At 43.1% G+C, this 17,125-nt stretch overlaps 1 protein-coding gene across 1 annotated transcript in view; it reads left to right on the top strand.

Moving 5' to 3' along the window:
- Positions 1-17,125, top strand: part of lrrc7 (leucine rich repeat containing 7) — a 631,001-nt gene that overhangs the window by 332,325 nt on the left and 281,551 nt on the right. Inside the window, exon 6 of the mRNA XM_072273841.1 lies at positions 7,859-7,893. Coding sequence (XP_072129942.1) covers position 7,893 — 1 coding nt within the window. The 5' untranslated portion in view covers positions 7,859-7,892. The remainder of the gene's footprint in view (positions 1-7,858; positions 7,894-17,125) is intronic.

Below are 17,125 nucleotides of genomic sequence, written 5' to 3'. Positions count from 1 at the left end.
AGGGATCTGGTGAGATGGGCAGTCCTGTTAAAGGAGTATGCCAATAAATTGAAAGTTGCCACTGTGGCTGATAGTGAAACTGAAAAGTTTAGAGTGCCTGAGTTGAGCAGTTAAGTGGCAATTACAATTCAATCTGGAGAAATGTGAGGTAGTGCATTGTGGAGGTGCAATAAGTCAAGGGACCATAAAGAAGGTAAGCGGTGTGTCAGAACAAGCAGTCTTTAATAAATATCTCCAAAACTTAAAAGGTATCTCGACAGATCAGGATTGTTTAAGAAGGCACTATGTTAATTAACCAATGAGTAGAATATCAGAGCAAGGAGGTCATGTTAGAACTGTACACCACACAACAATAGTCTGATCGCATCATGAGTGGTGCAGTTAGTTCAGATTAATGTGTTGCAGTAAAACTCTGATAATCCACTGTCCTAATGTTCAGAAATTCTACTAGTTCCGCATCTGGGTCATCAGGGCCCCACTCTCTTGAAAATCAATGGGGTCCCATTTTCATTCTCACTTTAAAAGCACTGGAGCCATGTTCCTGTACTCCACACAAACACGTAAAGTCCTTAATTCCACCCCCTCTTTAAATGTGCTGCTGCAGCCGTTAAACACAATGGACATTGTTTCTGCTATTCTTTTAATCCCACCTCGTTATCTGGAAAATTTATTACGCTGTTGTGTAACATATAAAAAAAGGTGAATTGAAAATGTGTTGTGTTAGTAGGAAAACATCCAATAGTCCACAAAAACTGCCGGATGACCAACAGGAAAATCTGTACCATTCGTGTTTCACTCCATAAGAATGATATGACAGTAATACAGAAGGTGCGAATGAGAATCATGAACATCAGAAATAGAAACAAGAATAGTTTATTCAGCCTCAAGATCATGGTTGATATTTTACTTGAGTTCCATATTCTGCACTATCCCCATAACCCTCCATTCCCTTAATATCGAGAAAATTATTGATCGATGTTTAGGATCAACAAAGTGAAACCCCTTTTTGCTGGGTATTTCTAGAGATGTGGCTCATTAGCCCCTCACAAACAGCCACTGCACTCAACAGTGAGAGAGCCACCCTTCTCAAACTCCGTACATTTAGGGTTGGTATGAGATGTGTCCCAACAAAACTGAGAAATTGGGATGGCCTGATCACCCGAACCCCGATCTGTGTGAATACTGTGTAAATAATGCGCCCATGAAATAACAGACCCTGCATACAATTTTAAAGAAAAATATATTTACAAATGTCAGCTTTATCAATCAGTTAGTAGGAAAAAGAAAAGGAAAAAAAATAAAAAGGCCCCAATACAGTTAATCCAGTCCAAATGTGCACATAAGTTGGAGCTCATCTTGAAGTTGTCTTTAACTCTCGCACTGGACCCTCAGTCTGCGTAAAAGCACACACCACCTTCTGAATGTCACTAGAAATACACCTCAAACACATGGGCTCCCCACAGGAGTATTGGTCCTTCCTCCTTGAACCCATTCATCTGCACCAAGCACCCTGTGCAACAGGGATGGCATCCTCAGCCATCTTCCTTCCTGTCTTCTCCCAGCTCCCACCAAAAAGATCTCAACCCTCACCAGTGTCTGTCATAAAAACATTTCTGCCCAGCGCTCCCTAGAATCTTCTGCCAATTCCACAATCCTGATTGGCTGACACAACATTCCTAAGAGGAACAACATAGCTCCTTATCTTTAGCTCAAGCCCAAACATACTAAAAGCAGAATAGACTGCTCTTACGGAACTGCTAAAATGAAATACCTACAGCATAGCAGTAAAAATCTTAACCAGAGCGTTACATAAGCAAATGAGTCTTCACCAACAAATCAGGGCAGAGATTTCCAAAACTTCACTATCCCTGTCTGAAATAATTTCTCCACATCTCCATCCAAAATGCCCAAGATCATTCTTCTAAACTGAAGCGAAGATGAACCTCATCCACACAATCTCTCTGTATATGACAAACCCACCATCCCTGGAACCAGTCTAATTGTTCTGTGCTTCACTTCTTCCATGACAAGTATATCCTTTCTTAGTTAAAGAGAACAAAATTGTACACAATAATCCAATTGCAGCCTCACTAAAGTTAGAAACAGAGAAAACCTACAGCACAATACAGGCACTTTGGCCCACAATGCTGTGCCGAACATGTACTTACTTTAGAAATTACCTAGGGTTACCCATAGCCCTCTATTTTTCTAAGCTCCATGTACCCATCCAGGAGTCTCTTAAAAGACCTTATCATATCTGCTTCCACCACCATCGCCGGCAGCCCATTCCACGCACTCAGCACTCTGTGCAAAAGAAACTTACCCCTGACGTCTCCTCTGTACCTACTTCCACACACCTTAAAACTGTGCCCTCTCATGTTAGCCAATTCAGCCCTAGGAAAAAGTCTCTGACTATTCACACGATCAATGCCTCTCATCATCTTATACCCCTCTATCAGGTCTCCCCTCTTCTTCCGCCGCTCCAAGAAGAAAAGGCTGAGTTCACTCAACCTATTCTCATAAGGCATGCTCACCAAATCCAGGCAACATCCTTACAAATCTCCTCTGCACCCTTTCTATGGTTTCCACATCCTTCCCATAGTGAGGTGACCAGAACTGAGCAGAGTACTCCAAGTGGGGGCTGACCAGGATCCTATATAGCTGTAACATTACCTCTCAGCTCTTAAATTCAATTCCACGATTAATGAAGGCCAATGTACCATATGATTTCTTAACCACAGAGTCAACCTGCACAGCAGCTTTGAGTGTCCTATGGACTCAAACCCCAAGATCCCTCTGATCCTCCACACTGCCAAGAGTCTTACCATTAATACTATATTCTGTCATCATATTTGACCTACCAAAATGAACCACCTTACACTTATCCGGGTTGAACTCCATCTGCCACTTCTCAGCCCAGTTTTGCATCCTATCGATGACCTGCTGTACCCTCTGGCAGCCCTCCACACTATCCACAACAGCCCCAACCTTGTGTCATCAACAGATTTACTAACCCATCCCTCCGCTTCCTCATCCAGGTCATTTATAAAAATCTGAATAGCAGGGAGTCCCAGAACAGATCCCTGAGTCACCCCACTGGTCACCAGCCTCCATGCAGAATATGACCCATCTACAACCACTCTTTGCCTTCTGTGAGCACGCTAATTATGGATCCACAAAGCAAGGTCCCCTTGGATCTCAATCCTCCTAACTTTCTCAGTAAGCCTTGCATGGGGTACCTTATCAAATGCCTTTCTGAAATCCATATACACTACAACTACTACTCTAATCCATATACACTACATCTGCTGCTCTAATACAATGTAATAACAGAAGGAACCTTCAGCTATACCAAAGCATCTAAGCATATAGTGCTTAATAAAACATTGTGCATAATAAAACTAATAAAACATCAGTGAGTTTCAAGTCCTTTCAGTGATGTGTGTACAAGAACACTGAGGTCCTTTAAAATGTGTTATCTAATCTCTCACCATTTAAAAAGAAGTGTTTTTTGGTTTTATGCACCAAACAAAATGACCTCACATTTTTATGTTTTATTCATGAATAACTTGAGTTCAAACATTTCAGTGTGTTATTCCATTAGTCAGAGCCTGAGTGAAAATAAATCATTTATTTCCATTATTTAATTTATTCCCTTCTACCATTTCTCAGTCTATTTTAGTATATTCTGCCCAATTCCATGTGCTTTAACTTCTTGACCAACCTAGTATGTGGGACCTTATTGAATGCCTTCCAAAATCCTAAATACATGACATCCTGCTGTACTACTGTCCATTCTGCTTACACATGACTACATGGCCAAACACCCAAGTAATCATGGTGTCAAGTTCACCAATGACTTAGCAATGGTGGGGCTCGTCAACAATGATGAGACAGCCTGCAGAGAGGAGGTGGAAGAGCTCGAGACCTGGTGCCAGGCAAATAACCTCTTCCTTAATGTCAACAAGGCAAAGATGGTTATCAAGTGCGCAGCCCTCCGGTGAAAAATGATATCGTATCCGTTAAATAAGGGCCGTGGACAATTCTGATTTGATGGAGACAGATGTGAAAGCACAGAGGAACATCTGGAGAAATTTCTGAAACGCCAGTTCGCTGCTGTTGTTACTGCGCGATCGGGAATCTTTTGGAGGGAAGGCCTCAAAATCCTCAGCTTTGCCTGCAGTTGGCGACCGAGATTGAGGTCGAATCGTTCGGATAGAGATGGTGCTTGGTACTCGGTTTCAGAGAGCTGATCAGAGGCTCGAAGTTTTCGGATGACTCAGAGTCGGACTGTGGTCAGGCATGGCAGGGAGAGTTTTTCTTCCTTCTCCCGTCTGTGTGAGATGTGGGACATTTGAGAGACTTTGAACTTTTTACTGTGCTCATGGACTTCTTCATCAAGTTATGGTATTGTTGCATTGTTGTAACTATATGTTATAATTATGTGGTTTTGTTAGTTTTTTCAGTCTTGGTCTGTCCTGTGTTTTGTGATATCACACCGGAGGAAATATTGCATCATTTCTTAATACATGCATTACTAAATGACATTAAAAGAGGACTGCGTGTCTTCATAATCTAATCTTAAAAAAAAGTTCAAGAGAATTTGCACAGCTCACACCCCTCTGTACATCAGCGTCACAGCTGTAGAAACTGAGAGAAGTTTCAAACTCCTGGGAGTGCACAAATTGCACAAACTTTCATGGTCCTAGAACACATGCTACACAATCAGGAGAGCTCACCAATGCCTCTACTTTCTGAGGAGGTTGAAGAGAGCTGGACTATGCACATCAATACTCATGGTCTACAGATGTGCAGTACAGAACAGTTCAGCAGCCAGGAAGGCTCTGCAGTGGGTAGTCAATACTGCCTAATGCATCTGCAGCACCAGCCTGCCCACCATCAAGGACATATATACAGGAAGGCCTTGAAAAGGGGCCAATATCATCATGGACTGTTTGCCCACACCCTTCAGGGAGAAGACGATTTAGCATCCAAGCCAGGAACACCTTTCTCAAAAACAGGTATCTTCTGCAAGCAGTAAGGCTGATCAACATGTCAGCCCACTAACCCACTCCACCCCACCCCACTATACCCCCTCACCACTACTATATCATTTCTTGTCAGAGTCAACTTATGTACAGACACTCCTGTTTCTAGCATCAATCTATGTATGTAAGTTATATTATATATCTATATTCATTGTGTTATTTTTTATTATTGTATTCTTTATCTTATTGTGTTTTTTTTTCTGCTGCATCGGATCAGAAGTAAGAATTATTTTGTTCTCCTTTATGCTTGTTGTTATGCTAAAAAGTCTGCTGAAGGCAGTAAGACACAAATTCCCCTTATCCGTTTCAAAGCTTCATTTATTGGGCCAGTTGAATCCAGGTTGCTTGTACTGTAAAGCGTTGTGCTAACCACTATGCTACCGTACGGTGTCATCTGGATAGTATGTGAGTACAGGAATGGCTTATTGCTCACCACGTTGTTGCCTGCTGCAGCCACCCAGGAGAGACGCCGATGGAAGCAGTGCGCAAGAAAACAGAAGCACAGGAAGCGCACTGGTATTTGTGCAAGACTGAGGGCGAAACCCTGCAGGCCAGCTTTCCCGTCCATTGGGCTTTCAAACGTTCAGCTGATAGAAAATAAACTGGATTACCTGCGACTCAGACTGAATCAGTGTGAGATGAAGCACCACAGTAGCATGGCAGTTAGCATGACACTGTTACAGCTCGGGGCATCAGAGTTCAGAGTTCACAGTTCAATCCCAGTGTCCTCTGTGAGGCGTTTGTACGCCCCCTATGGAATGCGTCAATTTCCTCTAGATGCTCTGACTTCTTCCCAAAGTCCAAAAATATACAGGTTAGATTATTTGTAAATTGTAAATTGTCCCATGGTTAGACTAGGGTTAAATTGGGGGTTGCTGGTGGCACAGCTCAAAGGGCCGGAAGGGCCTATTCTGCGCTGTATCTCTAAATAAATAAAATATAAAAAATTAAAGACGGCTGTGCACTCATCCTGATGGAAATGTGGCTCCAGGATATCACCTCTGAAGCAGCCAGAGGGCTTCATCCCTTTTTGGGCTGATAGAATTCCCTCAATCTCTGACAAGACACGTGGTGGAGGTGTATGCGTCTATATTAATAAGAAGTGATTGTATGAACATTTTGGTAATGATGATCCACTGTTCACCTCTGGTAGAATTCTTAACAGTGAAGTGCAGGCCCTTCTACTCATTGAGGGAGTTCACTGCTATTGTGATTGCGGCTGAATACATCCCCCCCCCCCCCACCCCCATGCACCACTGGTGTTATAGTTTACTTTTTAATTTGTAGTCCAAATGCACCTTATTATTTGTTAATTTATTTGTAGTAATAATACTTTGTGTTATGTATGTGAGTTATATGTACTGTGTTGTGCACCTTGGTCCACAGGACTGTTGTTACTTTTGGCGGTATACGTGTGTATGATTGAATGACAGTAAACTGAACTTGAACTTTAAGAACACTGTAGGTCTTCGGATCCTTGGAGTTTGTCACTTTTCAAACTTGCCAGCTTCACTTGTACTGCTTTTCACTAATATCACTGAATTCTGTTTTTTTTATTCACAATGCATCCTTGGTCATTCATGTCTCTAGGAAATTTTTTTGGGTCTTCCCTGAAAATAGAGACAAAGTAGTCATTTAATTCCTCCTCCATTTCCTCTACAAGTAAATTTATTGTTACATAAAACATGGAACATTATGGCACAGTATAGGCCCTAAGGCCCACAATGTTGTGCTGACTTTTTAACCTATTCCAATATCAGTCTAACCCTTTCCTCCCACATAGCTGTCCATTTTTCTATTATCCGTGTGTCTGTCGAGTGTCCCTTAAATGTCTCTAGTATGTCTGCCTCTACCACCACCCCTGGCAATGCATTATATGCACCCAACATTCTCTGTGTAAATATATATATCTCTAACATCCCTCCTACACCTTCCTCCAATCACCTTAAAATTATGCCCTCTCAATTTAGCCATTTCTGCCCTTGGAAACATCCTCTGGCTGTCCACTCATTCTATGCCTTTATCATCTTGTATGCCTCTACCAAGTATTCTTTCATCCTCTTTCACTTCAAAGAGGAAAGTCCTTGCTCGCTCATCGTATCCTCAGAAAGCATGCTCTGTATTCCAGACAATATGCTAGTAAATCCTCCTCTGCACCCTCTCTAAAGCTTCTATAAATCCTTCCTATAATGAGGTGACCAGAACTGAACACAATATTCCTAGTGTGGTCAAACCAGGGTTTTATAGAGCTGCAATATTACCTCATGGCTCTTGAACTCAATCACCTGACAAATGAAGGTCATATGGCTCCTTAACAACCTATTAACTTGCACGACAACTTTGAGGGATCTGTAGACATGGTCCCCCAAGATTTCTCTGTTCCTCCACGCTACCCAGAATTCTGCCTTCAAATTGAACCTTCCAAAGTGAATCACTTTGCAATTTTCTGGGTTGAACTCCATCTGCCACTTCTCGGCCCAGCCTTCCATCCCGTCAGTGTCCTTTTGTGACCTGTGACAACCTTCGATGCTATGCACAACTTCACCAACCGTTGTGTCATCTGCAAACCTACTAACCCACCCTTCTATTTCCTCATCCAAGTCGTTTGTAAAAATCATAAAGAGCAGAGAGCAAAGAGTTCGCTCCAAAGTCCCTGGAGACTTGGTGAATATTTGTAAATTGTCAGAGAATTCTATTTGGTTCTCAGGGCAATAGAATGAATTAACAGGTTTTTGGAAGCGAATATATCAGAGCAACCTTTTGGATAGCTTTTATTGTGATGGTTCATATAATCCCATTTTGTTTTTCAGGCCAACAACGCTGCCTTGAAATGAGCAGTTAAAAAGTAAGCATTGTCCAGCCCTCGGTACCTTCGTTTTAGTGATAATGGCAGCTTAATTATAATTTGTGCAACTATGTGTTTAAAAATAAACCAATGTGAACAACAAGCTGTGCATTTTTCTCCAGTTCCCATAGTAACCTAAATGTGATGATGTGAAACTGAACATATGCTTAACTGTTTGAAATACATATACATGAATCGGTATTTAAGATTTAGAACTGTGTTGATTTGCAATATAATAATTGAATGAGTAAAATAATGAATTTAATTTGACTTATCTCCAGTAATAGCACAGACATTTTTTAAGAAATGCATGGGAATATAATTGTGTGGGTTTTTTCTCCATCTCTACACAACTGAGTATGTTTGATGCATAAATCATGACAATTCATTCAAAATGAACACATTGCAAAGTTCAAAGTTGAACCAGCATTGCTTTCTATACTGTTAGCTAGTGGTCATCAGTTATTTAGCAAATAGGACATGCACAGAACAAAATTATTACTCTGCAAGGCTCATTTGAAGCTTTAGCAGCTGAAACTGGATCACACTTTTCTGGTTTGGTAATGTTTTTGGCTGTCCAGTGAACCATGTTTTCATAATGTACCATTCACTGCAGACGTGCTATTAAAGAACTTCTCAGCCATTTGAAACTTCTGTGTTCTGCTGTAGTAATCATTGAAGTTAGTCTGGTCTCTCAGGAAGTTCCTTCATACTGTCAGACTGAATTTGGTTGAGGTCTGCTGCCATTTCTTCATATGTATCAACTTTGTATCATATGTAATTATGTGATGGTTCCATTAGCAGTACTGGAACTGGAAGGGGAGATGTAAGAGGCCCAAGCGGGTGGGGGAGAAAAGCCATAGACTGTATCAAACAAGAACGTTCACGGAGTCACCAGAGGAGTCTACACAAATATTATCAGATACCTCTGGTATTTTTACAGAGCTGCTGCTGGGCACAAAGGCTCAGACTGCGCTGCTGTAAAAGTCACAGTCATCCTCATGCTGAATTCAAAAGCCTTTGGACTGTGCCAGATCATGGTGATTGATCTATGCTACATAATCCCCTTTTACTGCATGCCATTATGTGGTTTTGATGGTGCTTTCTTGGGGAGCTCTTCCTTGAGCACAATCCATTTCGAATGTGTGGATGCTCTCGTATTCTTAGGGCACAAGTCTGTCAACTCTGAGGCCAGGCAGGAAGCTGATGAAGGGATTCCTGAGCCATGTCTTTTCAGAGAATCCAGCTGGCCACAAATCTTAATCTTCACAAGTGCAAGGAATGGAAATAATAAAGATTACAGTCACTGGATGGTTTCAGTGACATCTCAAATCCACATCCTAAGTTCAGAACGGTGTCTGTAATTTGCTTCTGTCATATTATGATTTAGACAATAAGACCATTGGACATAGGAGCAGAATTAGGCCATCTGGCCCATCGAGTTTGATCTGCCATTCAATCATGGCTGATCCTTTTTTTAATCTCCTCCCCAACCCCAATTCTCAGCCTTCTCCCTGTTACCTATGATGCCATGTCCAATCAAGAATCTATCAATCTCTGCTTTAAATACATTCAATTACCTGTGCTCCACAGCTGCATGTGGCAACAAATTCCACAAATTCACCACCCTTTGGCTAAAGAAATTTCTCTGAATCTCTGTTTTGAAAGGGTACCCTTCTCTCCTGAGGCTGTGCTCTCTTGTCCTAGACTCTACCACCATGGAAAACATCCTTTTCACAATTACTCTGTCTAGACCCTTCAACTTTCGAAAGGTTTCAATGACATCTCCCTGAGTCCTTCTGAATTCCAGTGAGTACAGACCCAGAACCATCATATGTCCCTCATATGATCAAGTTCATAATCAAGTTGGCAGACGACACCATGGTGGTTGGCCTGATCAGAGGGGATGACAAGACTGCCTACAGGGATGAGATCCAGCACCTGGCCGTGTGGTGTGCCGATAACAACCTGGCCCTTAACACCCAGAAGGCCAAGGAGGTTATTGTGGACTTCAGGCATGCTAGGAGGCACACTCATGTCCCCATCTACATCAACAGAGCTGTAGTGGAGCGTGTATCAAACTTCAAATTCCTTGGTGTCCACATTTCCGATGATCTCACCTGGTCCCTGAACTCCTCCATACTGATTAAAAAGGTGCAATAGCGCCTTTATTTCCTGCAGAGCATGAAGAAAGCTCACCTCTGTCCCAGGATACTGACGGACTTTTACTGCTGTACTATTGAGAGCATACCCACCAACTACATCTCAGTCTGGTATGGCAATTGTCCCATATCAGACTGCAAAGCACTCCAGCGGGAGATGAAAATTGCCCTGCAGATTATCGGCACCCAATTGCCCACCATTGAGAACATCTACCATAAACGCTGCCTGGGCAGGGCGAAAAGCATTATCAAGGATGCGTCTCGCCCTAACCATGGATTTTTTATTCTTCTCCCATCCGCTAGGCACTACAGGAGCCTCCACTCCTGCACCAGCAGGCTCAGGAAGAGCTGTTTCCTTGAGACTGTGACCCTGCTGAACCTCACATCACAGTGCTGAGCATTATTGCATCCATATTGTACTGTCTCAGTACTTTTATATTTGTGTGCTGTAGCACTTACTTTTTATTCGCAGTTAATTTGTGAATAATACTATTCTTTTGCACTTCAGGTTAGATACTAATTGCATTTCTTTGGCTTCGTATCTGTACTCAGCACAATGACAATAAAGTTGTATCTAATCTAATATGATAATCCTTTCATTCCTGGAATCATCCTTGTGAACCTCCTCTGGACCCTCTCCAATGCCAGCACATCTTTTCTAAGATGAGGGGCCCAAAACTGTTCACAATACTCAAGGTGAGGCTTCACCAGTGCCTTATAAAGCCTCAGCATCTCAGCTTGCTCTTCTATTCTAGACCTCTTGAAATGAACGCTAATATGGCATTTGCCTTCCTCACCACCGACTCAACCTGCAAGTTAACCTTTAGGGTGTTCTGCACAAGGACTCCCAAGTCCCTTTGCATCTCAGATTTTTCGATTTTTCTCCCCATCTAGAAAATAGTCTACACATTTATTTCTACCACAAAAGTGCATGAACATGCATTTTCCAGCATTGTATTTCATTTGCCACTTTCTCGCCCATTCTCCTAATCTGTATAAGTCCTTCTGCAGCCCACCTGTTTCCCCAACACTACCTGCCCCTCCAGCAATCTTTGTATCATCGGCTAATTTGACAACAAAGCCATCTATTCCATCATCTAAATCATTTATATACAGTATAAAAAGAAGTGGTCCCAACATGGACCCCTGCAGAACACCACTTATCACTGGCTACCAACCAGAAAAGGATCCTTTCATCCCCACTTGCTTCCTCCTACTAATCAGCCAATGCTCTAACCATGTTAGTAACTTTACTGTAATAGCACAGGGTCTTAACTTGGTAAGCAGCCTCATCTGTGGTACTTTGTCAAAGGCCTTCTGAAAGTCCAACTGTACAACATCCACTGCATCCCCTATATCTATCCTACTTCTAATCCCCTCAAAGAATTCCAGCAGGTTCATCAGGTGGGATTTCCCCTGAAGGAAGCCATGCTGACTTTTTACTATCATGTCCTGTGTCACCAAGTACTCCATCACCTCATCCTTAACAATTGACTCTAACATCTTCCCAACCACTAAGGTCAGACTAACTCGTCTATAATTTCCTTTCTGCTGCCTTCCTCCTTTCTTAAAGAGTGGAGTGACATTCGCAATTTTCCAGTCCTCTGGCATCATGTCAGAGTCCAATGATTTTTGAAAGATCATTTCTAATGCCACCTCTTTCAGAACCCTAGGGTGCAGTTCATCTGGTCCTGTTGACTTTCAGAACCCTAGGGTGCAGTTCATCTGCACCTTTAGGTCTTTCAGCTTTTTGAGCATCTTCTCTCTAGTAATAGTAACTGCACCCACTTCTCTTCCTTCACACACAACAACATCAGACATACAGCTAATGTCTTCCACAGTGAAATACTCATTTAGTTCATCAGCAATCTCCTTGTCCCCAGTTATTATTTCTTCTGCCTCATTTTCTAGCAGTCCTATATCTACTCTCATTTCTCTTTTATTTTTAACATACTTGAAAAAACTTTTACTATCCACTTGGATATTATTTGCTAGCTTGCCTTCATATTTCATCTTTTCCCTTATAATGATTTTTAGTTGCTTTCTCTAGGTTTTTAAAAACTTCTCAATCCTCTATCTTCCCACTAATTTTTGCTTTGTTGTCTGCCCTTTCTTTTGCTTTTACAATAGCTTTGACATCCCTTGTCAGCCACGGTTGTACTATTTTATCTTCTGAGTATTTCTTCATTTTTGGAATACATATGTCCTGCACCTTCCTCATTTTCCCCAGAAACGCATGCCATTGCTGCTGTGCTGACATCCCTGCCAACAGCTCCTTCCAATTAACTTGGCCAACTCCTTTCTCATACCATGGTAATTCCCCTGACTCCACTGAAATATTGCTACATCAGATTTTACTTTCTCCCTATCACATTTCAAGTTGAACTTAGTCATATTGTGATCACTGGTTCCCAAGGTAAGCTCCCTAATCGCCTCTGGTTCATTACATAACACCCAATCCAGTGTAGCTGATCCCCCAGTAGGCTCAACGACAAACTGCTCAAAAAAACCAACTCTTAAGTATTCCACAAACTCACTCTCTTGAGATCCATTACCAACCTAATTTTCTCAAACGACCTACATGTTAAAAATCTCCCATGATTACCATAATATTGCCCTTTTGACATGTCTTTTCTATTTCCTGTTGTCATGTGTGGTCCACCTCCCAGCCATTGTTGGGAGGCCTGTATATAACTGCCATCAGGGTCCTTTTACCCTTGCAGTTTCTTAACTCAACCCACAAGGATTCAACATCTTCTGATCCTATGTCACAGCTTTCTACTGATTTGATGCCATTCTTTACCAGTAGAGCCATGCCTCCCCCTCTGCCTACCTTCTTATCCCTCCAATATAACATGTAACCTTGGACATTTAGATACAACACCTTGAGTACCATATTTGTTATCCTTTCTGATTCTGCATCCCTAATGATTTGATACTCAACCTGTTTGCTGCAACTATGTCCCATCACCTGCCTGCCCTCCCTGACAGTCTGACTACACACTATCTTTACTTTTTTACCATCCATCCTATCCTGAGTCCCTTCTCTCCTGCTCCCACCCCCCTGCCAAATTAGTTTAAACCCTCCCCAACAGCTCTAACAAACCTGCCCGCAAGAATATTGGTCCTCCTCGGATTCAGGTACATCTCCTCACTTTTGAATAGGTCATGCCTCCTCAGAAGCGATCGCAATGATCCAAAAACCTGAAGCCCTGCCCCCTGCACCAGCTTCTCAGCCATGCATTTATATAACCATATAACAATTACAGCACGGAAACAGGCCATCTCGGCCCTTCTAGTCCATGCCGAACTCTTACTCTCACCTAGTCCCACCGACCTGCACTCAGTCCATAACCCTCCATTCCTTTCCTGTCCGTATATCTATCCAATTTAACTTTAAACGACAACATCGAACCTGCCTCAACCACTTCTGCTGGAAGCTCGTTCCACACAGCTACCACTCTCTGAGTAAAGAAGTTCCCCCTCATGTTACCCCTAAATTTTTGTCCTTTAGCTCTCAACTCATGTCTTCTTGTTTGAATTTTCCCCACTCTCAATGGAAAAAGCCTATCCACGTCAACTCTATCTATCCCCCTCATAATTTTAAACACCTCTATCAAGTCCCCCCTCAACCTTCTATGCTCCAAAGAATAAAGACCTAACTTGTTCAACCTTTCTCTGTAACTTAGGAGATGAAACCCAGGTAACATTTTAGTAAACCTCCTCTGTACATCTTTCCTATAATTTGGTAACCAGAACTGTACACAATACTCCAAATTTGGCCTTACCAATGCCCTATACAATTTCAACATTACATCCCAACTCCTATACTCTATGCTCTGATTAATAAAGGCCAGCATGCCAAAAGCTTTCTTCACCACCCTATCCACGTGAGATTCCACCTTCAGGGAACTATGCACCATTATTCCTAGATCCCTCTGTTCTACAGCATTCTTCAATGCCCTACCATTTACCATGTATATCCTATTTTGATTAGTCCTACCAAAATGTGGCACCTCACACTTTTCAGCATTAAACTCCATCTGACATCTTTCAGCCCACTCTTCTAACTTTCCTAAATCTCCCTGCAAGCTTTGAAAACCTGCCTCATCTTAACATCTTAGTCCAAGTGTATTTTGTAACTCTTTTGTTCTGGAGACCAGTGACTACCAGGAATAGTCTGGTTGGCAACCGGGAATAGTCCGGTGACAGCGTGGAGAGACAACGGACAGCCAGGAAAGACTGGCACCGGGGGTGTCAGGGTTGGCAGTCCGGGCACCAGCTCAGAAGAGCACCCACCTCTTGAAGCTTCTAGTTTATATGGAGAAACATACCCTCAGGGTCCTCCGAGAGGGAGGGAGAATGATGGACCCAATCGGACGGATACAGTTAATTACAGGGAACGACTACGACCAAGAGCTAGGATAATAGGCTCTGAGTGTCCAGTGTGTTGGTGTGGGAGAGCGTTTTCCAGCATTAAAGGTTTACGAGTCCACCAAGCAAAATTGAAGTGCTATTCCATCCCAGTGGATGAAGATGAGATTTCTTCACCAAGCACAGACGATGTGGTCTTTTCAACCACTGATTCACAAGCCACAGCGATTCGCTCTGGAGAGCGTCATCATACTCCAGGTCAGACGAGAGATAACCCAGGTCAGCTTTCAGACCACAGTTCCCAGGTAGATTCTTCGCATGATGGTGGTGGTGAGGAGGTAGAGAAGAAGAGGAAGGTCAAGTGGCCAGCAATGGCAGATGAGAAGGCTTGGCGTGTAGTTGATGAGGTTATCAGTATGATGTTGGAGAACACTCTCAGGGAACATCAAAGAGAAAGTTGGAAGTGATGGGCGATGTGATTTACGACGTTGGAAAGTACAGGTTTGGTTTGGTTGTGTTGAAGAAAACAAAGCCTACACAGCAACCAAGCAGGCGCCAGAAGGAGATTAGTAGGTTGAGGAAAGAACTTAGATCGTTGAGACAGAGGTGGAAGGTAGCAAGTGAGGGTGACAAGCCAGGGCTTGCTGATCTCCGAGAGCATTTTCAAATAAAGTTAGCATCACTCCGTCGTGCAGAGTCACAACATAAAAAGAGAAAGAAGAGAGAGAAGGCAAGAAAGTCGTTCTTTGAGAACCCTCACGAGTTCACAAAGAAACTGTTTGAACAAAGTAAGAGCGGGCAGCTTAACATCTCTCAACAAGAGCTTGAGGATGACCTAGCAAGCACCTACTCTAACGAACAGTTGGAGGCTCCTTTGCTTGACATTTCAGGGCTTGTGAAGCCTACCAAGCCAGGAGTGAAGTTCGATCTGTCAGAACTCAAATTGGCAGAGGTCGAACGGTTCATCAGAAAGGCAAGGTCAGGCTCAGTGCCAGGACCTAATGGAGTGCCATATAAGGTGTTCAAGAAGAGTGAACAGCTGAGGAAATACTTGTGGAGATTGTTAAAGGTGGTGTGGAGACAAGGTGTTGTTCCTTTGTCATGGAGTGAGGCTGAAGGAGTATACATCCCGAAGGAAGAGAATTCTTCTACATTGAATCAGTTCCGACCAATTTCACTCCTGAACGTAGAGGGGAAGATTATGTTTGACATTCTGGCAGAAAGAATATCTTTATTTGTGATTGAGAATGGATTAGTAAATACATCTGTGCAGAAGACAGGAATACCAGGCTTCCCAGGATGCCTTGAACATTCTAGTATGAAATGACATACTGTCCAGGAGTCAAAAAGGTTGAGAAGAAATCTGGCTGTAGTTTGGCTTGATCTGGCAAATGCATATGGTTCTGTTTCCCATGTCCTGATTGAGTTTGCGATGGGATTCCTATGGATTCCTGCTAAGGTGAGGAACTTTGCTATGCAGTACTACAATGATTTCCGTATGAGGTTTTCCACTCAGCAGTTTACAACTAAGTGGCAGAGCTCGGATGTTGGAATCCCAATGGGATGCGCAATTTCACGCATCCTTTTTGTGTTAGCCATGGAGGTTATTGTGAGGGCTGCAGAATCAGTGGGACCAGGTGTCGCACTTGATGGCGGAGAAGAGTTACCACCAATACGAGCGTACATGGATGATTTTACCCTTTTGGGTCCCAGCACGGAGGCAGTGGAAATGTACTATCTAGACTCGAGGGGCTAATGGATTGGGGAAGAATGAAGTTCAAGACCAAGAAGTCAAGGAGCCTTGTTATTAGGAGAGGAAAGCTGGTTGACTTTCATTTCACCCTTTGTGGAAAGGAGATTCCATACATTCAGGACCAACCAGTTAAGAGCCTCGGGCGATGGTACACAGAGGAGCTGAGAGACACCAAGAGGGTTCAAGAGACAGGAGAACAGATCAACGGAGGTCTGATGTCTGTTGACAAGTGTGGCTTGCCTGGCAAGTTGAAGTTGTGGTGCTTGCAGTACAGACTGATGCCACGGATAATGTGGCCACTAACTGTCTATGAAGTGGCAATGTCCCATGTTGAGCAACGGAACGGAAGATCAACAAGTATGTGAAGAAGTGGCTTGGAGTACCGAGCAGCCTCACCAATGTTGCAATCCACAGTAGCCAGACAAAGCTTACCATCCCAGTGCAATCCCTTGTTGAGGAGGTCAAGGTAGCCAAGGTAAGATCATTCTTGATGCTTCGAGACTCAAAAGACCCGGTCATCAAGAACACCCAGCCGGATGTGAGATCAGGCAGGAAGTGGTCAGCCCATGTAGCAGTTGATGAGGCAGAGTCTAGATTGAAGCACAAGGAGACGGTTGGGGCTATCCAGCTAGGCAGCCAGGGACTTGGATGGACAACCCACAAGTGGTGGATATCTTCTACAGGTGAGGAGCGCCGTGAGCTTGTAACACAAGAAATACGAGAGGTAGAAGAGGTTAACTGAAACAGCTGGTCTGGCCAAACAAGGGACTTGGACCCAGTGGGAAAGTATTGAACAACGACACCTATCTTGGAATGTTCTGTGGCAGATGGAACTGCTCCACATTTCTTTTCTATGCAGAGCAGCATACGATCTGCTCCCAACACCTGCCAACCTCAGCACCTGGTATGAAGATAAGACAGACAGGTGTGCTGCTTGTGGCGA

The sequence above is a fragment of the Mobula birostris genome, chromosome 12 (assembly GCF_030028105.1).
Source record: "Mobula birostris isolate sMobBir1 chromosome 12, sMobBir1.hap1, whole genome shotgun sequence".
NCBI classification, from domain to species: Eukaryota; Metazoa; Chordata; class Chondrichthyes; order Myliobatiformes; family Myliobatidae; genus Mobula; species Mobula birostris.
This window is presented reverse-complemented; position numbering and strand designations above follow the sequence as displayed.